Raw genomic sequence first — 25,045 nt, 5'->3', positions numbered from 1 at the left:
CCCCTGTATTCACTGTATTTGATTCTTGTGCCCTGCATCTTGTATATACATTTTTCTAATTTGGGGAAGGGAAAGGAAATTGTAGCAATGAGATGTACAAGAAACTATGTTAAAAATGAACTTTACAACTTCAGATGGGGGCGGAGGGAGAACTGGGGGAGATGGGGAAGGAAGAGATGGTAGGGGAAAAACAAAGAAGGACATAACAATGCTTGATAGGAAATGGACTCACTACCTTACTCATGTAGCTGTAACCCCTCTGTACAGTATCTTTACAATAAACATATATATCAATAAAAACAATTAAAAATGCCCATTCAAACAATTTTTATATTCACTTTTTATTTTGGTTTTGTTATTATTATGGATTATTGTTATTATTTATTATGGTTCAACTTACACATAAAATTCGATATTTTTATGTGTAATATAATAATATTGTAAAATATATGTATTGCTGAAGGAAAGATTCTTTTGCATTTCCATTTACTTGAGTGGATAGATTAAGATAGCTAATCAACGCCTGCACTTACCTCCCTTTTCCTTTCACGGTGACAGACCCTAACTTTCATTTCACAAATACCTCATTCCAGAATAGGAATTTGTTTTTAACTGAGATAAGCATGCATAGAAAATATGTAGTGCTCAGATATGAGTATGAGTCAGACAACTGACCTTAAAATCACCAATTGTTTAATTTGAAACAACCTTTTAAAGATAAATGTGAAATGCAAGGTCTTCTCGATAGGGTGTGTCTAATGCAGGCAGAATGCTTCTAGCTCACACAGATCTGCAATCTATGGTGTCCCTGGAAAACATCATTTTTTGTTTGAGGGAAGATTCTTCTGCTTATAAACAACCTTAAATTTCTTTAAACATCTTTCATATCAAGGTCAGCAATTTTAAAAACTTAAAATAACAGTGTGATTTTTGTTTCTACTTTTTGATTTCGTACTTTGGAAGATTTTTCTCTAAATTATCATTTTACATTTGCCTTTAATACTCTTTAGGAAAATAACATTCATTATCACCTCAAGTGACTACTTTTCCTACCTTTTCCCATAGAAATCCTTAAAGGAATTAATATTTCTTATGCAACTCAAAAGAACACAAACTGTGAAAGTGGAGTCCTTTCCTGTCACCAACGCAGAGTCTGAGAATATTGCAGACTAAATCAAGTAGCAGAATCTTAGAGTTTCAGCAATAGTCCCAACCTTCCAGATTTGCAGAAAATTATGAAATCTTCCTTTATAAGTTCAGCCTCCTGTACTTACTGGACTCAAATACTTTCCTGTAGCATGGAAAGAAGGTGGTGCACCAGTTGATCTACAGGAGTATTTCCTCCACCACTAGCCATCTTGTGCTAAAGTGAGACTCTTCAATTTCATGAAGACTGAAAGTCTAATAAGAACTAATTTTTACCCCATAAATAAAAAGTCTCAGGAGGACTCAGATTCAAGTATGGGATTTTCTCTTGCTTTTTTCAGGTCCTCTAGCAGGAAAATAAAAAATCCATTTTCAGACAGGCAATTACAGACCCAACATCCACTCAGCTGTGATGATTTTGGAAAACTTGCTTGCTTGGCTGGCTGGTGCTCTATCACTTGAGCCATACCACCAGCCTTGTATTTTGCTGGTTCTTTTAGAGATAGACTCTAACAAACTTTTCTGTTCAGACTGACTTCTAACTGCAATCCTTCAGATCTCAGCCTCCTGTAAAGCTACGATTATAAGTGTGAGCCACTTGGCTCTAATGGTCTCTTTCACCAGAAACCTCTCTTCCCTCCCCCCCCCCAAATCCCATCAGCTTTATCATTATCTTGTTTTCCATGGCTTTATGTAATCCCCAAGGCTGGGTAGAGGATAAAGGAAGGTGTTTTGTTAGTGAACCGTTTTGGAAGATGAAATCACAACCACACTAGTGAGAGTGCCTCATGATATCACATCATGACACATAACGTCATGACAAAAGCACATGCCTGAGAAGGATCGACACCCAGAGAGAACCCAGACAGATACTGGGAGGAGCTCGGTCTTGCCCTTCATAGCTGTTATAGCCCACCATCAGTAACTAGCCGGGATCTCACAAGAGCTGTGATTCCTTTTAAAGGAAACAAAAGAATGTCTTAATGACCGTCCATTAGGTTATGTCTCTTAAAAGCATCATCATTGCTTAACATCACTTGAGCTTCAAGCACATGAACCCCTGCAGAACAAACTACATCCAAAATCATCCAGACCACAGCAGCTTAGTTGAAACACGAGGCCATCCCTGACCTTCCACCGGCCCCAGTCACATCCATCCTCATACTCTCAATTAGTAGCCAGTGACAAAGCATGCAGATGGACCAATGGGAAGCGGGTAGCTCTCCAGAGCAGAGCTGAGGCTCTATACTAAATTCAGGTAAATAGATGTTGAAGGTAAAACATAAAAGATGCTCACAATTTACAACACACACTTCCACCATCAAATACTATTTGTTTTGGAATTGTACTCGATCATCTCTTCTACCTGACAATTCTACTTTCTGCAACCAAATACCTAGTAGGAAAAAAAGTACATGTCCCTATGCAGACTTGTCTGTAAATGTTTACGATAGTTAATATATATGCAAAAGGCTGTATGCAACTCAATATCTAGATGAATGAATGAGTGTATGAATGAATATGAGAATGTGATGTGTGTATATATATACACACATCAAATATCTGTACATATACACATCCACAGATATATGTATAAGTATATAATGTATATGGGATTCTTCCTGGCAATAAGTACAAATGAAATTTTGATGTGCGCAACAATAAAGAGGAACTCAAAATAATTACATTAAATGAAAGAAGATCATAAAAGAACACATAATGAAATTTGAAAAAATGCAAACTAATTTGTGATAACAGAGAACCAAAATCAGTGACTGAAAAAGGACAGGATTGAAGAGTTCTGGGAGGAAACTTTTTGGGGGGTGGGGGTGACAGATACATTCACTAACTTGATGAGGGTTAGTATGTTTTTTTCTGACAAGGGCAAGATAATATATATTTTGCATTTGCAGGCTGAATGATCTCTGTTACAACTTTCCAGGTCTGCCCCTACAGAACCACATGGCTACAGGTTAAAAGAATACAAGTAAATAGCATGGCTCTTTTCCAATATAATTTTTACAAAAAGGGCCAGTGGCCCAGTTGGGTTCATCAGTCTCTAATTTTAGTTAGTTGATTGTGTATGTGAAAACTTGTACATTTTATGTCTCACTTATTAGATGACAACTATGTAATAAAAACTATTAGAAGTTTTAAAAGTTACGCTATCTTAGCTTTCCATCATAAACTGAATGAATTGTAATCTTCTATCCATGGCACGCGCATTTCTCCATACACTGGCTTTATAGCCATGTGGGTATGGACTAAAGATAATCTATTCTTTCAGAACCATCACCACCCACTGCTGGAATCCTACCCTTCTGCCACTGCACATACATTTTGACTCTACTCCTTTGTGAGCATTCTCTCTATTCTCTCTGCCTAGAATCACCTAGCCCTACCATTAGTGCAACTCGTATGCTTACTGAATGGTTCATACTGAAAATACTACCCTTGGGCCTGTGAACTTCCAGGATATTTTCCATTTTACTCATCCTATATACTTGGCCTATGTGTATAACTTCATCTCCATGTCCTTCAATGGTTTGTACATCAGTATATGCATGTGTGCATGTGTTATGTGTGCACACTGTGAATCTGTGTTTGTGTGTGTACATCTGTGGATCTGTATGGGTATAAACAGAAACAAAAAGAGATTACCATGCACTCTTACAATGTTCTAAGAGTTCAGCTATATCTATATATCTAAAAATGTAATATAATTAGAATTATTGTCCAGTCTCTGCCATTACCACCTGACTGAGAGCTTCCTGTGTCAATTATATCTGCCTCTAGGCCTGCCACAGTTAAACCAAAACAATGAGTCAACATGTTTACTGCTGTACAACCATTCTGAAGAAAACTAAAACGTAGAATTATGTATTTTTCCTATAGGTACCTGGTTGTAGTCATTTTAAAGAGTTCTGTAACTGATGACAAGTTAACTGTCCACGAATCCATGCACTCTTCCTCCTGGAAGCCTTTGCGATTCCAGGTTGATGTCTCTACTAAACAGTCACTGTTCTTCCTTCGTCCACTAGATACACCAAGATGAAGACAGCTACCAACATCTATATCTTCAACCTTGCTCTGGCAGATGCTTTGGCCACCAGCACCTTGCCGTTCCAAAGTGTCAACTACCTGATGGGGACTTGGCCCTTTGGAACCATCCTCTGCAAGATTGTGATCTCCATCGACTACTACAACATGTTCACCAGCATCTTCACCCTCTGCACCATGAGTGTGGACCGCTACATTGCCGTGTGCCACCCGGTCAAGGCCCTGGATTTCCGCACTCCCCGCAATGCCAAGATTGTCAATATCTGCAACTGGATCCTGTCTTCTGCCATCGGACTGCCTGTAATGTTCATGGCAACCACTAAATACAGGCATGGTGAGTGGATGTTGCAGGCCCAGTGGGCAAAGGGTTTATTTCTAAGTGTGTCGGTGATGTTATGAGCCCAGTAGCACTTGTAGAGCAGTTTGAGGTCTTAGTCAAATTAACATTCTAGTTATTCTTTCTAGCACAATGCCCTTGAATATTTTGAAACTGGAAGTTTTCCCTGTAATTTAGGCCTCTTACTTGTTTTAAACAGAATATAGTCTCTTTGTTTCTTAATTTCTCTGAACTTTTTTCACCAAAAGAGTAGGTAAGTATGAACACAGAGCCCCTAAAAGTCACTACAGTTTAAACCCAAAAGTGTTACACAGAGCTTTGTTTGAAATGTTATATGGTTGCCTGCCTGACGAATTTATCTTTTTCGAACAGCAGGATAATGAACTATCCATTGCAAAAGCAAGTGAAAGCATCCATTAGCTGAGCCTCCCAGAGATTATGGTCAATTATTGTATTTTTCTATCAATAAAAATGAAGTGTCTGATACCTGGTGAGAAGTTCGTCATTGTTGGCGGACTGAAAGCTTCATCTGGCCAAGTAGATGTCAAAATGAGATACTAAAGAAAGACTCAACATGACTGCGTTTCTTCCACATTTTCTTTCTTTCCCCTGCCCCCTTGCTGTATTGTACAGTAATAGAGTTCGTTGAGCTCTGGTCAAGGCTATAAATTTGGAAGCAAAATGGTGATAGTCATACCCGGTGGTATCATTCAATTTTGCATCAAATGCTTCCCTTCTAGGATCCATTGATTGTACCCTCACCTTCTCCCATCCAACCTGGTACTGGGAGAACCTGCTAAAGATCTGCGTCTTCATCTTCGCCTTCATCATGCCTGTCCTCATCATCACGGTGTGTTACGGACTGATGATCCTACGCCTCAAGAGTGTGCGCATGCTCTCAGGCTCCAAAGAAAAGGACCGGAATCTGCGAAGGATCACCAGGATGGTGCTGGTGGTGGTGGCTGTGTTCATCGTCTGCTGGACGCCCATCCACATCTATGTCATCATCAAAGCCTTGATTACCATCCCAGAAACGACTTTCCAGACGGTCTCCTGGCACTTCTGCATAGCCCTAGGCTACACCAACAGTTGCCTGAACCCAGTCCTTTATGCATTTCTGGATGAAAACTTCAAACGATGCTTCCGAGAATTCTGTATCCCCACTTCCTCCACCATTGAGCAACAAAACTCCACTCGCGTCCGTCAGAACACTCGGGACCACCCCTCAACTGCCAACACAGTGGACAGGACGAAACATCAGGTATGCCCTTTCCAGCACTAATGATGCCTCCTGGGAATGATACAGAAATCACAGTGGTGCTAGTCTAAGACTGTAGGCTCTCCCCAAATTAGTAACTAGGAGATTGAGAGGAAGCCTGAGCATGCAGGGAGAAATATGGAGCAAATTGTGAACACGGTGTCAGCAAAGAGCTATCGTTCACAAGCATAATCGATGTGTACGTGTTTGTCTAAATATAAGGGTCAGTCAACTAGCAATCCATAAACCTGCTTCAAAAATCACCCTCTTCATGGCCTTTCCTTCGTAATGATGGTGGCTCATTGTGAAACTGGTCCAGATCTAGAATCTTTCTCATGCTACCCAGAAATGCTACATATTTCAAAAATACCACTCCAATAGCCCTGTCACTTCTTAAAAGGTAATCTTATTCCAGTTCTGTGGTTAAAGAACCTAGATACCTGACGTTGTGAGTATGAGATGTTCCAGAAAAATCAGTGCCCCTGGGTACAAGTTATGTCCAATATTTGAAATATTTGCATCTCCATGTCTATGCCCAGGATATACAAGCTTGGAGCCTACATAAAAGATTTAAGATTTACACACAATATTATAATCAGACAAGAAATCAACAAAGACCCTGTCTCCAAGTTAGTATCTCAGGTTTGTAAAGTTTGACATCTGACCTATAAAGCCAGACCTATAACCTGAATATTCATATTCATTTAAATAATTAAATTTAAAAGTAATGGTGCCCACATTCAAAATCCATGTCATGTGTAATTTCAGGCCATATAACTTAAATTCAAAGTTCATAAGGAGTCTATGTTTGAGTCAGAATTGTGGATGAAATTTCTAGTCTTACAGTTCCAGATTGTATGAATCAATCCTCCATAAAAAAAATGAATAAGAAATCATGTCAGAAGGAGCAAGACAGAGGTCAGGGGAGATAGATATTTCTCTTGCTACCTCTTCATCCCATCTTATATTGTGTCCTGATACTGCACCTCCTCTACTGCCACCCAATCCAGCCCAGGCTCATCCTTTCAAACTATAGACCTGTCTTAGGGAACATCAATCTTCATACCCAGAGATGAAATCATCTCAACAAACCTAGAACTGACATTTCCCTAGAGAGAGAGCATACCTTAATGGTGGCAGCTAAAAGGAAATTATTAACTTAATATGCCCTACTTCTAATCCCATCTCAGACATGAAAGCCAGAACAAAATGGTTTTCTATTCTCCTTCTTCTCTCTTCTTTTTTTCTATATCAAGACCTGCTCCTTTTTCTGAGTAGCTCTCCTTTCTAGTGGCTATTAAAGTATTGTGAGTTGCTTTAAAAGGATACAGCTTTAAACTGATTTTTCTCCAACTAGGGGGATAATGTATTAAAGAATGCCGTTCAAAGCTCTTGGTCCTAAACTAGGGTTGAAATCTTTTGCATTGGAATAACGTATTTCCATTTGGAGCAAAATGGTGGTTATTAGAAAATGTTGGCTCTTTCTCCTTGTTACCTACCTGTTCTTTCTCTTCCATGCTTTTTGGTAGTGTGCCCTAGCCCACCCCTGGGGGTTCTTATCATAGCTGACCCTTTGGGCCACCCTCACGGCCTCCTTCTCTTGAAAGCATAGCCCCAGCCTGTCTCCTGAGTTAAGTTTGATTGTCCTTCAATTGCTGTGACACTGTCTTTGACACCCCTCCAGACACAGTACTTCCACATCTGTGTGCTTCCTGCTCAGGCAGATAGAGGAGAAAGGATGCTAATTGGAGAAGTTCTGGTCTAAGTGGCTAAAAGGTTTGCTTTATAAATACATCCAATTAGAGCTTATCTTCACCACTGCCTCTGTAAAGCAGCATCAGTGTCAGATAACAGCAGAAGCACATTATCCTGGAATTGGCCATCTCCCAAATTCCCAGCTGGGAGAGCTGGACTTAAAGCGAAGCTGCCAAGAAGAAGTAGAAGGGGTATCCTGACAGAGTTGAAAATTAAGATAATTCCAAGATTACTGCCACTAATGTTTACTGATGTGTCTTGATTTGAATTACAGTGTTTACACACAGAGGATTGGAATAATATGTATACTCCCAGTGACTATTTTAGTCATATTTGTCAATACAATTCAGTTTGCAAATGAAATCAGAGCCTGCATACTTTTATCTATAGGATTCATTTAATTAGTGGCCCAAATTCAGAATCCAATCCACAAGTGGTATGTTATTATGGGATGTTCATTTGTTTGTTGGATATCATGAGCTATTATGTTAGTTCACCGGATTTCCACTAACTTTTCTGCTGCTTGTCAGAAGTTTGTCATGGTATCGATGTGTATGTTCTGCCTATGTATTTGCATTTACCCAAAGCAATATATTATTCTATCTATGTCACATTTCAAGCACACTAGTCAACTTCATATTCTGCAGATCAGAGATCCAATCTCAACCCTCCCCAAGGTGTCTGTATTCTGACAACTGTACACTGAGGCCCTGTCCACACCGCACAAAGTGAAGTGGCGATGTAGCTGTTATCAAGGTAATTCGATAAGCCATATGAGAAAGTTCTGTGTTCAGACTAAGCTGTGAGTCATACTTAAACAGTTAAAGGCATCTCCTTCCATTTTTGCTGCACAGCATTCCAAAACCCAAGGGCCTGAGCCAACCATTGATTTCGATTACAGTTGTATGTGCCACTAACTGGGGGTGGACTTGCCCACACTATGTAAGATAGCCCAATCGAGGGTGGCCACTACAGGAATGGCTGGCTCTGTGTGGATTCTCATCCTCCCGCCCAGGTTTCTTCTCACAGGTTTAGAAAGAGAAAGAATCAAGAACCAGGTTTTCTTGAGGCCTAGGTTCAGGCAGAAAGTCGCTTCCATGACTGACATGGGCCGAGGGAAGTCCCCAGGTCAATGTAGATTCAAGGTGATGGCAAAGTAAGCTCCATCTCTTCCTGACTGAGCTGCTGGTTGCTTAGTGGGAGGGGTGGGGGAGGGGAGGGCGAAGGGAATATGGTCCCTGTGATGACAACTGCAATGGATGCAGGCTTCAGAGGACAGGCTAGCCACTACTTCCTGTAGCAGGAACACGACGACTTCCTGCGCCTCCAGTATCTCCCCAGCCTGGTGTCTGGAACATTTAAAAGCACTCTTAAATTACCTGTTGAGTGAATGAATGAACGAATGATAAGCAGGCTCCTAGCATTTCAGATGTGGAAGATATAGGAATGACCTTTTTATGTGCCACCAGTTGACAATCAAAGGGGCTGTATGATACTCCAACCTCGCTACTTCAGGCCTCCTCTTCAAGAACAGGGAAATATCCACAAGTGGCCTTCTTCGCTTTCTCCTCACCAGCCTTTGGTGATCAGATCATGAATTATACTTCGACAAAAACTTGATTTGCTCTATGCCTATCTCCTAATTGTTTTTCATTTGTGTATCTATTTTGTTGTTTTTATTATTTTGTTTGGTTTTGTTTCCTGAGAGCAGTTTTCATTTGGTAGCTCAAGCAAGTCTCAAACTCATAATCATCCTATTTCTATTTCCCAACTGCTGGGATTATTGGTGTGTCCCATCACACCTGGCTCTTACCACGTAGTTGTAATGATAACAAGAGCTGAATTCAGTGTCCCAAAGAAGTCATGACCTTGCTCATGTAACTGTAACCTCTCTGTACAGTATTTTTACAATAAAAAAGTATTTAAAAGAAAAGAAAATCATCATCCCAATTTTACAAGATAAAGCAATACCTTGAAAAATAAAACAACAAAAAAAGTCTTACATTGAGTATTGAGGAAAAAAATAAGATAGTCTCTCCTGTTCTTAGCTCATTATAACATGCAGAATGCCTGATTTATATTCAGCTTGCTGTCTTTATGGCTTCTTGGTCTTTATTAGATAGAACCAGGCATAAGCATTTATTTTCCATCTGCCCTCAGAACAATTTGATTTGTCTGCCTACTTACCACTCTCCGTTGTCTCATTAAACTCCTCTCTGCATCATAATGCTTCTCTACATTTACTGATTATGGCAGATCCAACTCCGGACTGAATACTGTTCATTGCTCACCTGCCTTTCCCACTCAGTCTCTACCCCAGCTTCACTCTACACTTTCTACTGTGACATGTAGGTGATTTTGGTAACATGATATAGGAAAAGGGGCAGCTCTATTAGATCCCCTGGGTTTCTTTATAAATACTGTAACAAAATACTCTAACACAATACTGGATACCAATTAAAGAGGGCTTTCATTTGTACCACTACATCTCTTTCCCGTGATAACCTTAATAGGCAAGCATGACATAATAAATGCTCATTGAAGCTAAACCATGATAGAAGATAGAACCACCAGGGAGAGGCAGCATCCCAAGGACCATCCAGGCATCTACTATCGACCCCAAGCGTTGCCCTACTTCTTCCTGCCAACGCCATTGTCAGTTAGCGTTGTATGAAGTTACCCAGAGATCCTCAAACTGTCACCTCTGGGGGAAAGAAGTGTTAAGTTGTTACTAACTCCCATAAGAAGTCAGAGCCATTGTGTGAGAATACAGAAAAAGAATATGCATTTTTAATAAAACACTTAAGCTACATGTTCAATGGAAACTGTAGCTTTATCTCTTAAACATTTCCAGATTTTCTGCATTGTCTAGCTTGGGCAATCAGTCAAGCTTATTGACAGGAGTCCTGTAAGATTACCTATCTTTGAAAAAGCTTCAGTTGGCTAATACAGCTATCCCTGAGCCTTCCAAGACAAAAGCATGCCACGTCAATCAAGCTAACATCTTGGCATGACCTGCTGCACAGCAAGTTCATCTCTAAATTCCCCGGTTACATTTTTCAAGCCCTTTTTTACTGACATTTCAAAGTAGCAGCTTGAGAAATGACACGAGGTGCTTGCATTCCGATTACTTATAAAATAATACTATCCCCAGATAATCTAAAAGCACAGGCCTGATTTTAAAATCAATTGTACCACTCACAAAAGTTAGAATTTGGTTTTTGCAAGACATCTGTAGAGAGCTAATTTGGGAAGGAAATGATTTCAGTTCCATAACAAAAGCACCGGATGAGAAAAGCTCTCAAAAATTATAGGAACTGACCACATTAATGCATATTTTCTGAATGGAACCAAAGTAACTTTTCTTCCAGTTCCAATAATCTCTGAATATATGTGCCTCTGTACATAGGTAGAATTAGAGTATACATACATTTCAAATGAGAAAAAAGTCACAAATAGAAAAGCATGGCATGATTCTAACACTGACTATAATCATGGACTATATGTTACCATTTAAACAGAAAGATATTAATTTTCAGAAAATATTTGTCTTTAAGATTAATATTTACTAATGAGTTTATAACTGGAATTGTTCATATGGACTATCAATGAGAAAAATAATGGCCAGGGACATATTTGGCCCAAGGTGACAAGTTAAAAAATAGATGAAGATGAACTCAAATTACATTTGATTTTTATGACACAGACTTCATCAATATACCTGCTGTGTGTTTTTTTTTCTTCTCAGAGTGATTTCTAGTTTTGATGATAGGATTAACTAGATCAATTAATGCAGAACTTTGTGTGCTTGCTATTCTAGTTAATGTACAGAACTTATAAAACACAGCAAAGTACATTTCATTTCAAAACCAATTTAAAATTGGATATTATTACTTGGCTAAAATATTGTCATTTATTGTGATTTGGTGTTCTGAAACATGTCCATCTTGATTTTCTATGTCAGGAACTAATGGGAAAAGTGGATATTTTTCTCTTTTTACTTTCTACCACACCTCATTTCATTTTACTTCTGACTTTTTTTGAAATGCAGTTTAGTGGTATCTTTTATTTACAAGTCACTACCATTTTATAATGTTACAAGATTACACTGAACAAAAAAAATTATAAGAGCTACTAATCCAGATAAAATATATCTTCCTAATAATCCTTCTTTCTAACTATTCCCTAGAAATCAAGAAACTAGTTCATAACTCTTGTCAAACTTCCCCCTCCTGGTGCACGAATTTCTTTCTTTTATACTATAATTTATGGCTTCGATGTGACTAGACATTTTTGATAATGTAAGAAAATATTAGAGAATATATTAAGAAAATGTAAGAAAATATTAGAGAATAAGAAAATATTAGTAGAAGTCTGTGACTTCTACTATTTACTATAGTAAAATCACATGACATTCATATCTATGTGATATAAATGGAGAAGATGCAAAACAACATCTAACTTCAAGTGTTAAAGAATTGTTGGAATACTTTTTAAAAACATGAATAAGTTTTGAGGCCTAAGGTCAGTGTTCAAGGCTCCATGTGACTCTGGTTACTGCCACTTCCAATCTGTGACATGAAGCAATGAATGTCGGTAGGAACCTATGCCAAATGGGAGGGAAATATGAATTTAACATAGTACTTGTTTTACTGTCTATAGTCAATAGACACATACCATTTTTACTTTCTATAATATCTGAACTTACTAGGAACACACTCAAAAAATAATTAGTCTTGCTAAAACACATTAAATCAGCCTCCTTTATTCAAATTTAAAAACCTAATAAATTATATTACATTATCTGCATACAATTATCAGATCCCAAATGAATGTATGCTGAAAGTTTCATCATAATTTGAAAATTTTTTCCTTTTAATCTACGAGTGAATATGTAGAAAAATAATTTGAGGTGTTTGTATAAACAAAAGAAGGACAAAAAGGAAGGAGGGAGGGAAAGAGAAAGAAGATACCAGGAGAACTACAAATTAGTATAATAAAGTCTATCTTACTGGCAACTTCCCTAATTATTTGCCTAGAAGTCAAGAGCCCATAAGCTAATTTTTTTCTCCAACTTCTCCTTTTGGTAATGAAAAGGATAAGTGCCATGACACGTTTTTACAGAATTTGAAAATGCTGCAGAGACTTGCTATATCACATTTCAGCAACTAAAACTTTTCTGGTTGATACACAAATTCAATGGGAAAAACAGACTTCCAAATGTCCAGTGACAAGTAAATATCAACCTCTAAATCTCAGTGACACAGTAGGATTAGTCAAACAGATGCAAAGTAGTCACAGTTCTTAGCACACTGGACCTAACAAAAAATAATGATCATTTCCCCAAACTTTCTCTCTGTGCAGATGGGGAAATTAGAGGCCAGAAATCTATTTTTTCAGAAATATATTTTTAAATGTATACCTTTTGTCCCTGCGCATAAAATAATAATGATGATGTTTTATATTATCTGGCTTCCAAGTAGCTAAAAAAATATAACCAAAGAAAATGTCATATAATTATGTGCAAATTCATTTAAAATATAAATAATAAGGGAAACCTTTATAATTAAATAAAATATAAAATTCTAAGAAAATTTGGATGGCTCAATTATTTACACAGAATTTATCAATGACCATGAAATCCTTAGGCTGACTTATAAAACGTATGTTTCAGTTTTTACCTCCTTAAAACAGGTGGTGACTACAATACCCACCACATAGGCTTGGGGTAAGCATGACATTCAAAATGTCAGTCAAGTGGCCTCTGAGAATTACAGCCATTCAATATAACTTTAGTACTCTCCCTTTCTTTTTCCCATGAAAGTGAATTTCAAATCCTTTGCTAAGAAAATTTTGGAGGAACAAAATTATGTGATGAGATGATACAGCCCAAGCCTTCCTGACCTGGACAATAGTAACATTTTGGTAAGACAGATCTTTGTCACAAGTCCACATCCATTACAGAAAACTGAGCAACATCCCTGCCAGTAGCATCCATCCACCCCTGGCGTTACAGCTAAAATGCTTCCAGGCCTAGCCCGATGTCCTCAGGACCGGGACGGAGGTGGGAGCACATGATCAGGTCAAAAGCAGGGTCTCATCTGATCAATTGTGTATAACGGATAAGAAAGCATTAAGGGTCAAATCAGTCATGATGTCTTTAAAGCCTTGTAACTAGATCCTCATCTCATCTGCTACAACACCACAGGTTTTTTAAAAGAAATCTTCCTTCTGCACTTCAAAATACTGATTATGGTTCGCAAAGAAAAAAAGGTCAGTATTAACAGAATACAAAAGGAAGGCATAATTCTTCAGTCTTTATATTTCTTTAGCCTTCACTTTCTGAGAAAAGATCTTTTGCCTGAAAATTGTTAAGAAAGTATTAAAGGTCAAGCAACATGAAAGGATTGTTAAAGTATCTTGTGAGAATTTGAGAGATGTCAAATGTCCTGGCAGTATTAAAACATTGAGATAACTTGTAGGTGAAGCACAATTATTGAAAGAAAAATTAAAATCACTGAGGCAAAGCATGAAAGGAGTCCTGGGGAAATGGAGGGAAAGAAATAGAGAAATAGAGTACCAAGATTACTGGGAGCACGTTAGCCATGGTGGGGGGAGGGGGGAGACACAAAAGCTTCATAAGCCTGTTCTCAGAATCTAGATGAGATTATGAAAGCAGATTCTGAGAGAAGTTAGAAGGAGGAAATAGCCTCTAAGAAGCAAGATAAACTTGGCTATGGAAAAAACAAATTTGATTTTCTTGGAGAAATACTGGACAGGGGGATCAGGTAAACTCAGTAGCAATAGTGCTGTTATAAAGACAATTGACAGACTCATTAATTTTAGGTAACATGGTACTGCGTTTAATTGTGATCTGAATACAATGGTTCAATAAAATAGGTTTATAAACTTTGACTCCATTTTTAAGAGCACCACTCAGTGGAGGAATTCTGAGTAACCTCATAGATAGGACAGGGTATCAAGAAATCAGAGACGGGAGTTAAGGACATAGAAGATGCTGACAGACTGCGGCAGTTACCCCATAGCAGCAGAAAAGTGAATTGAGAATTGTCTAATCTACCATCCCCAGTTAACGCCAATGAGTCAAAGTTGTGGTTCATCAATTCAACCAGAGAAAAGAAGTATCTTTTTTAAAAAAAAATCACATAATGATAGTGTGATTGACATCCAGATGTGTGTATCTGTTTAATGCATACAGCTTACTAAGCTTAAAAACCACATTCTAAGTTTTGAGACACAGAAATGCCCTTTGAACTAAAGTTGCTAGTATTCAGATATCAGTAGTTTGCCTATGTGATAGGAACATGGAGAGAATTAAAGTGCTAAATTTGATAATCAGGACATCAGAAGGGATGGCTGTTTGAGTCTCTGAATCAGCTTTGCATTGATACTAGTTCTAATTTTTGTAACACTATATAAATCTCTATAAAAAGTCAGAATACGTGTCTGATCTTATTTTGCCCATTGGGATTAATGTATTACTGTATATTCATATTCTAAAGGCTTTGAAAAGCTCCTCTGTGTGTGTGTGTGTGTGTGTGTTTATCACTTTTTAAGCCAAAGCTCCCAAATTTATCTATGCATAGACCTAGTTATTCAAATATAGCAGGATAGAGGGTTCACTCACATGTTTAAAAATTCCACCATTGACCATGAGACCCAATAAACTATGAAGCTATTCATGAGTCCCTGTTAGCTACAAAGAAATGGCAATGACCCAGGAATCCAGGAATTAACCAGAATTCTGAAAATGGTCTTCATACTCTCATTCCCAGCCAATTTAAATAACTGATCTAAATAGTTTTATCATACAAATAAGATGCCAAAATTTCGCTTCTCTGTGACAAGGACAGACTGTGTTTTGTTTGGGTTTTCACTTTTGTTTTTCTCTGTTTTGAAGTTTGCCACTTTCTGGTTATAATTATAAGGAAAATGTCTCTGTAGCCTTGGGGTGTGTTTTAATGAATTAAATTACACATTGCTAAGAAGAAGTTTTATAAGCTTTATGACACATTCTTTTGTTTGGCATAAAGTGGTGTTTTTATTTTTCAGAAAATAAATTTGTTCTAAAAGGCATGCAAACCCATCTGTGAAAAGTATACCAAAGGTTGAACATTGTACTTTCTCATTGAGGCAGATGAGAGGCCAGAGCGCTGGGGTGCTGGTGCTAATTGTACTGGGGACCATCTGAACACATCTGGGCTCCCACACCAGCAGCTGCCTCAAACACCTCTGCATTAAGCTTCCGTCCACAGCCCAAGAATTATCTTCTGAGGATGATTGACTCCCTTCTTCAGATCCTGGGGCCCTCTCTCTTCTTGAACATCAAAAATAATCACCCAAACTTTCTTTTATTAGAGAAAAGATATATTGAACAGAACAAGTCCACACTAAATGCAAGAGAGGCATATGAGATATTCCATTTTTCATTGAAGTCTCCTTTCCTGAGCTCAGAGCCTTGTACTGGAAATCCTCATTGTGTGTGATTTAGGCAACAGAATATAGGGAGAGGGGAGAGTTCCCCATTGCTTAGGTACAAGGAGCGCTTTGCTATCCCCAGGGGCTTTTGTGGGGTGTGGGGGAGGGGAAGTGTCTGTTTTTATGGTTTCTCTAATGAATGACATTTTATAAGTCTATTATTGGCTGAAATGCTGCTCCACTTCAAAAGTACCAATTGAGTTATTGGCTTCAATTGCAGCTCTGGGTGGCAACATAAATAGAGAGGAGAAAATGGCAGTACAGGAGAGAAGCTGAAGCTGTTTTTTTAATCAGCTTTTTCATGCACTGTATTGGGCAGGCCACTTGACCTAACCAGGATTCAATTTCCTTCCGTGGACTGATGCAGTTGAGAACTATCATCAACTTAGTCCCATCCAACTCTAAAACTTCAGGAGATCTACATGCAGCTTTGTACAGGGAAAGACTAAACGCATCCTAAATAAGCTTCCGTCAGAAGCTTTGAAAGCTTTTTAATATTTTATTTTTAAACTAGGCCAAAAGATAGCCCAGAGAGATTTTTTAGTGGACTTCCTGGAAATATTACCAGAAAACTGATGACAGGGAATTATATTTTATGTGTGCGTCATTCAATGAATGTGTCTAAGTATCATAGAGAATCTCAAGGCTACTGAAATGTGTAACTGTCCTGCGATTGTTGTCAGGAAAGAAGCCCAGCTGTAGAAAATGGCAGAGAGTTCCCAGCCTCCAAAGGAGCTAGCTCAGAAAGCCCTCAGGTCGGCTTGTCACGGTTGTATGGGAAACAAAAATAAACAATGTTTCTCCATGAGCGGGAGGAAATACATCACTGTAGCAAAGCAAGCTGCAATAATATCACTCTGTCATGCCACAGTACTGGTCCCTGGCATCTCTTAGCATGCCACCATGGACTAGATGGCCACTACAGACATGATGCAACACCACACCTTCCAATAATGAGATAAGAGCATAACATCATTTGCAGCAATCAGCAAACAATCCAATCCTCCTTCCCTAATAGCAAGAGTCACATAGTGGTTTGGCCGGCAAGGGTCTTTGTAGGCCTTGTGCTTTGCTGTGGAAAAACAGCTCAGGATTAGGAGATACGTGGGCCTTCCAGTTCACCTCAATCAGTGAGAGGGAGCAAGAATTTGCAGTGGACTGCACGGTGGATTCCTAGCCAAACTTACATGTCCATGGTTATGCTATCCCATCCGCAATTTAGATTAGACATCGTTAATAAACAGCAGATCCAAGATCCAATTAATATACTGTTAGATGAGAGTTGGAAGAAGGCCAGTCTGCTGTATTTACCTTAAAAATGTATTGCAAAATCCGAAACTCGAGTAATTCCCAGAGAAAACTAGTGGCTCTTCCTTTCTGATGGTATGCATAGAGCGTCATATCATAAATGTTATTCCAAGCACAGCAGAAGCAGCTGGCAACCATATAAATCTTCCCTGTTCAGCAAGAATATCATCTAACCACTGTCCATTTACAATCAAGAAATTCAAATGAACCTATTTCTTTTGTGTGGTGCATTCCATCTCATGAGCTACAGTAGCTGGTTTTAGTGATAGAGTTCTTGCTGTCTCAAGGACATGGATGCTGATGCCAGAGAACAGTACTCATGCTGCAGTGGAAATGGAAAGCCAGGTTTCCCTTGGGTGGTATGGCCCTCTTTATCTGGGGATTCGGTGAAGAGAAGTGGATTCCATAGAGTGAATTAACTGTCATTGCACAAAATCAAAGGTGATCCAAATATCAACCTCTATGGACAAAGAGCTCTGTTTTAAGGAGACAAGTTATTCCTATTTAGGATTTCAGAGTATAGTTGATTTAGATCACCACTACATTGGTTTGGTTAGAGTATGGTTATCATCAAGTAGTCATTGCCTAGACAGATATATACATCATAACCCAAGGGCATCATGTATTGGGAGACGTACGTGTATCTGTCATCACGTAACTGAAACAAGCTGAACATGAACATTTGTACATGTTCAAGGGAGAATCATTTTCAGGAGCTCACTTTGAAACATCAGGCACAGACTAATTCAGGGCCATGCAGGTCAACAGGAGTTCCTCAAGTCCCATAGTTCCCACAGGATAGAAATAAAGAGCCCTTGTGTGGAACAGATTGGCCAGCAGAGTTTCTGCTTATCTCTGGTGGACATGGTGATTATTTTCCCAGACTAAGGGGTTGGAATTCAGAGATCAAAAAATAAGCCCATTGAAGTAGGAAGTCATATCAGGAAGATGCTAGACAAACCTGAAAATATCCCATGGTGGAAGCTGACTCCCTTCCCAGAAACCTGTACTTCACAAGGGGCCCATGGGTGATCTCTGGCCCCACCTGCTTCACCGATTCCTGTGCCAATTGTCACTTAGGTCCCCAGCCAAATGGGATAACCTGTCCAGTTAGTCTGTACATATCCTTCAACAAAATAAATGCAGATATAAAACCTCAATAGTCCAACTAAGTGAAAAAAATCTGGATGTGGTACAAAATAATGAATGTTAGATCAAACAACTTTGATTCCAGTATTTGGACTTGAGTGGTGACTGTGTCCTGTCAGAATGAATGAGCCTTTGAGCCTTTCTGGGCCTTCTTAGAACTTACTATCTTCAGAGTTATTGGGACCTATCAACATGTCATCAATGTAATGGGGCCAATTCACTTGCAGAAAAACACAGATTTGGCTTCTGCTTTGAGTCTCCCATTAGGGGGCAAATTGGAGCAAAATCCAAAACGTGCATCAGCATAGCAGTTACAAGATTTGCTGGCTGAGCCTGAGAACCATCTTTGTCTTCAGGTGCAGAAAGAATTGAGAAAAAGACAAGACAAAAACCCAAGAGGGTATGGTAGGTGCTATTACAAGCAACTGATTGATTTAATCATAGGATCTGAACTCTCAGGTTTCCAAAATATAGTGTGGAACAGCCAGGCCTTTCCTATCAACTGACTTCAGTTGGTAATCTTCCCTCATAAATTTCCAGATCCCGTTCTTTTTTTTTCTTTTATTCTTTTCTTTTTTAAGTCCCACTGGTCATACCAAAGGATGATACTGAGACATTGTGTTTTTCATTAGCCTTGTTGCATTGATGTCCTTAATCAAGGCTACAGTTATCCTTCTCTCTTCTTAGAATTTTAAATTGCTTTTTGAGAAAATGTGGGAGAAAACCAAAGGGCTGAGTTCTGATCTGTCCTGCACGTGTCCTTCCATGTTCTCTCTATCTCAAGTGGCTCTTCACAGAACAGGAAAATCTGCTGTGGATGTCATGAGCACTCACAGAACAAGCATGGAAATTATGAGTACCAATTACACAATCAATCACAGGAGCAGCAAAAGTAGTGATTAACAGGGGGCGAGGGGGGGGTCCAATCAGCAACACCCAAGGGCTGCAATCATTTCCCATCCCATTTTATTCTCTTTCAAATCTGACTGATTCAATGTGTGGCCCTGGCTCCTAAAAAGGACCTAGGATTCAGTGACTGGATCATGGATTTTGGAAAGAGATGTGCAAGTTCCCTGGTAGCATGGAAGGCCTCCTTCAGCGTCAGACACTACAGGTTCTCAGGCAACGATGTTCTCCCACACAGCTGAAAGGTGTTCTACTTCCTCCATTTGAAAGACACTGATACTGATATTTGTAAAAGAACTGGGTTTTACAGAAGCAGGTAGAGTTTCATCTGTGAGAACACCATGCTTTTTTAGGGTCCACCGTACCCCCAAATCTGAGTTTCTTTAGTGGTCTACCCAATGGTAATCTTCTCAGGGAACTCCAGTCTTCACAGGTGTATGCACATGGCCCCACAATGGAGTGCTTTGGAGGGAGTAAGTGCTTCCCACACTGAGCTTTGTTTGGAATTGCAGAATGTCCCATGACAGAATGAGTGCTACCTTTACTGTGGACATCCTCTGGCCCTCAGTCATTGCAGCTGCCAGGGTCAGAGGGTGGAGTCTTCCACCCCTCAGAAAGCACAGTCTTCAAAACTCAGCAGGCATGCTCTGGGGGATTCTGTCCAGGATAGACAGAATCTACAGCAGCAGCTGCACTCGGGCTTTGAAGCATTTTCTTGCAGGCACTGCATGCACTTTCACTCACTCCAAGGAAATCCTCTTGGTTTCGATATAATGCACTTTACCTCCTGTGCTTCAGCCTCCATCCATTCGCTCATTTCTCCAACAGGTAGCTGGTAGAGGTGGAACTCCCATTGCCTTTTTTTTCTTTTTGTTGGTCATGGGGTTTGAACTCGGGGCCCTGGCACTGACCCTGAGCTCGTTTGCTCCAGGCTAGTGCTCTACCACTTGAGCCACAGCTCTACTTCCTGCCCTCTTTGGAACATTTGGGTTAGAACAATTAGTCCCAAACCCAGGAAATCTCCACATGTCTTTGAACCTAGCCTGTGAGCATTTACCTTTTTTTTTCCTTTCAAAAACTCTTCTTCTGTCTTGGCACCCCAACATTTTGCCACTTTGGCAAGAATCGCAACCTCTCAAACAATGATTTAAAAACGAATTTAACAAGATGCAAAGGACATGACTAAGTAAGCAAACACGCTCCTTGGTGCAGTCGCTCTATGGGTTGTGACAAGAAGATGAAAAGACTCAGTAAGTTCAGGAGAGCTTAGAAAACAGCAGAAGAGTGTAGCATGGTGGTGCCATTTTCCCTGCTGGCAAATCCTGTTGGGCGGTATTATTGGACAGGCTGGCAGCTGCATGCACAATGAGTTCAGTCACAGTTGAAAGAACCAGAGTCAAAGGTTCAGAACTTCTGGTAGCAATCAACATGCCTCATCCAAGGGCAGAGCTCACGCAGTGCTACCCTGGCCAGAGCTGACTTCACCGCCTATTGATGAGCAACACAGATGGTCAGCCAGGGACAGTTTGCTTTTAGGCAGAGTCAGCAAAGCAATGGTGTGCAAAGACAATCTGCCTATGTTGGCCCAAATGGTTCAAAAGAGACTGTCTGTATCTGTGAGTCTGTGTTTCCCTGTATATCTGTGTCTGTGTGTCTATAAGAGAGGGAGAGGAAGAGAGAGAGAGAGAGAGAGAGACAGGGAGCAGGCCAGCCATTGGTAAAGCAGTGCACTGATTGTTAACCATATGAAATCTGGGGAGCAGGTAGGCAGTTTTCTTTATAACCACTTTTTTATAACACTTTTTCTCCAATTTAAAATGTACCAAAATAGCCGGGCACCGGTGGCTCATGCCTATAGTCCTAGCTACTCAGGAGGCTGAGATCTAAGGATCATAGTTCAAAACCAGCTCAGGCAAGGAAAGTCCATGAGACTCTTATCTCCAATTAACCACCAGAAAACCGAAAGTGGCACTGTGGCTCAAGTGGTAGAGCACTAACTTTGAGCTAAAGAGCTTGAGGGACAGCACCCAGGCCCAGAGTTTAAGCCCCACCGCTGACAAAAAAATAAAAATAAAGTTTAAAAAGCTATTTTACATCCCTTTATACTAAACTAAGCAAACATCTCCTTTATTCCTCAACAATATTGTAACAGTTGCTGGCTACTGGTGGCTCATAGCTCTAATGGTAACTACTAAAGAGACTGAGATCTGAAAAGCAAAAGAGACACTAAGATCTGAGACAAATATGAGAGACTTTTTACTCTAATTAGCCAGCAAAAAGCTGGAATTAACGTTCTGGTTCAAATAATAGAGGGCCAACCATGCATGAAGCCCTGAGTTCGAGCACTAGAAGTGGCACACACACAAAATACACTAACCGTAAAAACAACAAGTCTTTGTTAACTAAAAGCCTCCTACGTTTTCACTCTTCTCCTATTTGAAAATAGCAAGCCACAAATTCCTCCACACTGTCAAGCTAACTGTACAGTGGAATGGAGTGTGGATGGACCTCAAATCTGTTACAGCAGGAAAGATAAAACATTGAAAATTGAGTAAAAGTTAGAATCTAGGAATAAAGAACAGGAGGAAAATCATCGAAAACGGCCCTGGTTTTCTTTCTGAGACATGATTTGAGGATAAGGATGAAGAAGAAGGTAAAGGATGGTGAGAGCAAAAGAGGTTGGTTTAGGATGTACTTTTGCAACAAAAACATAAATAGATCTCTATAATAACCGAGATAACATTCTTCAGCGGTGCACACAAATGCAAAAGCCTATTTACAGCGACCCAAGAGATAGTCGTAATAACCAACACCATTAATTAATGGCCTTGGCATTGAGGAGAAACTCTGAGGGTTGCAGGTGAAAGTGTACAGGAGGGTCCTCAGCCTAGTTCTTACGAGTGGAAGATGCTCAGTAAATGTGTGAAACACTCACGGTCTTTGCTCTTTCTCTTTTCAGCTAGAAAACCTGGAAGCAGAAACCACGCCATTGCCCTAACCGAATCGTACCCCATCCAGACCTTCACTGAGCTTAGAAATCACCACCTATGTGGAAGGAGATCACTACAAAAACACGGAAGAAGCTCTAGCTTCCTAGAACCATAAAGCTTCTGAGTCATAAAGTCTGCCTTGTCTGGTGACTGCATTCTGCACACTCCAGGACAACCCAACAGCATCCAGTGCTGGGAAAGCCAGGGAGTGTCTCACGCTAAAGATTCCAGCTTATGTACACAATCATGAGGAAGATGCCCAATAGGACCACAACACTCCATGGTATGCGAATTGGAGTCATCATAAAACATGATCCTTCTCCATTTAGGATTCTGTTCTCAAGCAAATATCTTTGACTTCATCAAGGAAAAACCCTTGATTCTTAAATCCACTATAGTAACATGTAAAGTAAATGCTACCTCTGCTCCAAGCACCTCTGTGGGCGGTCCATCTTGCCTTTTGTAGTGGAACACAGTATTGTATTTTTGAACCGTAGGTTCACTTTAAAAGTATCACCCAGTTGGGACATTGGTAGCACTTCTATTTCTTAGCTTTGTGCTGTTCGTGTAGACAGCACTCTTACTCACCTAGCTCCACATATGTGCAAATGGAAAGATGAACTTGAAAGGAAACCTGCACCCAATCATGTGTCTGTCAGCAGCACAGTGGTTGATTGTTGCACCAAAAACACTTTCTGAGAGTTACATAGGGGATTCTCCACCTTGCTTCCAGTATTTTCTCACCAGCTATCACTGTGTCATTCCCTTACTCTCTTCTGACGATTCTGCAGGGTCTAGCTCACCTCTTCATCCACACCGATATCTTCTTCATTTCTCTACAGTTTCTCCATGCTGCATTCTCTCTTTTCATGTAATTTTTCTTAAGAAAAACAGAAAAATTCAGCTCACAATACTGATGCCTTTAAAATCAACGTAGCAAGATGACAGATATTTTTGTGGAGTGCCAAGAAAGTTCAAATGATTTAAAAAACCAACAAACATGGACTTAATAAACTTAATCACAACACAGATTCAAATGGCCATATAGGACATGTGTGATCTATTGCTTAATCCTCTAGGTAACTTGGACATAAAGTATTAACAGTAGTTCTAAACTATTTCCTTGAAGATTTGTGTGTATATATGCATACTATATATACATATAGTCATCACCAATATTCTGATCTCCTTTATCTCTGCTAATGTCAAGGTAACCTCTGTAAATGTCAAACTTACATGGCTTCTCTAAGACAGTTTTCCCCTTGGACTGATTTTCTTTGTTATGCCATGCAGCTGAGATTTGCCTGTCTACCATTTTATTTGCTTGGTGTGGACAGCCTCCCACTGAGCTTCTGGTAGCAGGGACTGAATGAATGAAGTCTGAAGTGACGCCCATGGAGATGTTATCTATGGAAGTGGAAATAGGATCCAAGATTTCTTGTTCCCTTATGAGCATTTCTGAGTCTGCAAACTGACAGAATTTTCAACTGTATGATAGTCACCAATCTAACAAGGCACAAATAGAAACTAGACATTCAAAAGCAATGCTTCCGGAAGACAGCTAGCATGGATCAGAACAACAGAATTCACTCCTATACAAATGATCAGTTGTAATTATGTGAACCCAACCTATGTATCCACTAGAAGAGAAGGAAAAAACAAAAGAAAAGATAAGTGTTTTAATGTTTCCTTTTGAAAGCACCTTGTGTTTGTCCCCAGTAACTTCATCCATTCCTCCAATGTGATATCCCAAAGAATACTTGCTTTATGTTTAATGTTTTAATTTTCTGGTCAACTAGAGCCTTAAAAATGATTGATAATTTTAAAGGGATAATATGAATGAAACGCATTAAGAGACAAATGAAATATTTGCATGTAAGTACTAGGGAGGAAATTATGGCTTTTATGACACTATGATGACAAGAATTCTCTCAAGGGATGGCATTGTACTGCTTTCTACTCATTAGGCTCTTTCTCAGCTATCATTGTTTTTGTCTAATGACACACTCTTAGTATGAATTATCTAGCATGAGTTGAAAGCAACTTAGTTTTTATGCAGAACTTGATCTATTTTTTTCCACAAATGGGATATATGTTCCATGTTATCTCTTAGATGCTACATACAATACACAATGAACAGGTTCGTTTTAAATATAATACATTTGAGAGTAAATAATATGGAATCAACATCAATAACATGATATTCCATGGGGAGAATATGTCTTCAGTGAAATCTGATTTTTAAAAATGTAAGGTTCGGCCTTGTTTCTTCTTATTTCATTTTTTCACTTAAGGATGAAGTCTCTTCCTAGTCTGGTGTTCCAGGAATGCAGACTGCAGGCATGAAGGGGAGAGTTTTGCTGCTTTACCTGATGACTTGTAGTAGGCATTCTAGTTTACCTAGATCAAGGCATTTGGGGACCTTTCTTCCCTCAGACTCAGCCTTCACCACCATATTGCTTCTGCACTCTTCCCTCTGCACCAGTCACTACAAAGGAAAGGAAAGGGGGAGGTGAGACCCAGATGGGAAAGAAGGAAGGAAGCAGGAAAGGAGAAGGAAGGAAGGAAGGAAGCAGGAAAGGAGAAGGAAGGAAGGAAGGAAGGAAGGAAGGAAGGAAGGAAGGAAGGAAGGAAGGA

General features: G+C 39.5%; 1 protein-coding gene across 5 annotated transcripts in view; it reads left to right on the top strand.

Moving 5' to 3' along the window:
• Oprm1 (opioid receptor, mu 1) overlaps positions 1 to 25,045 on the top strand; it is a 123,493-nt gene that overhangs the window by 20,962 nt on the left and 77,486 nt on the right. Inside the window, exons 2-5 of one of the 5 annotated variants that reach the window (XM_013026983.1) lie at positions 4,188 to 4,540; positions 5,284 to 5,804; positions 6,261 to 6,262; positions 7,177 to 7,234. In XM_013026983.1, coding sequence (XP_012882437.1) covers positions 4,188 to 4,540; positions 5,284 to 5,804; positions 6,261 to 6,262; positions 7,177 to 7,234 — 934 coding nt within the window. Of the gene's footprint in view, positions 1 to 4,187; positions 4,541 to 5,283; positions 5,805 to 6,260; positions 6,263 to 7,176; positions 7,235 to 8,203; positions 8,314 to 15,629; positions 15,685 to 22,377; positions 22,473 to 25,045 lie in introns of those variants that run through there. The other 4 variants (XM_013026982.1, XM_013026985.1, XM_013026981.1 and 1 more) reach the window with 4 other exon arrangements.

Source organism: Dipodomys ordii, unplaced genomic scaffold, assembly GCF_000151885.1.
Source record: "Dipodomys ordii isolate 6190 unplaced genomic scaffold, Dord_2.0 Scaffold98, whole genome shotgun sequence".
Taxonomy (NCBI): Eukaryota; Metazoa; Chordata; class Mammalia; order Rodentia; family Heteromyidae; genus Dipodomys; species Dipodomys ordii.
The sequence above is the reverse complement of the archived record's forward strand: the minus strand, read 5'-3'. Positions and strand labels throughout refer to the sequence as shown.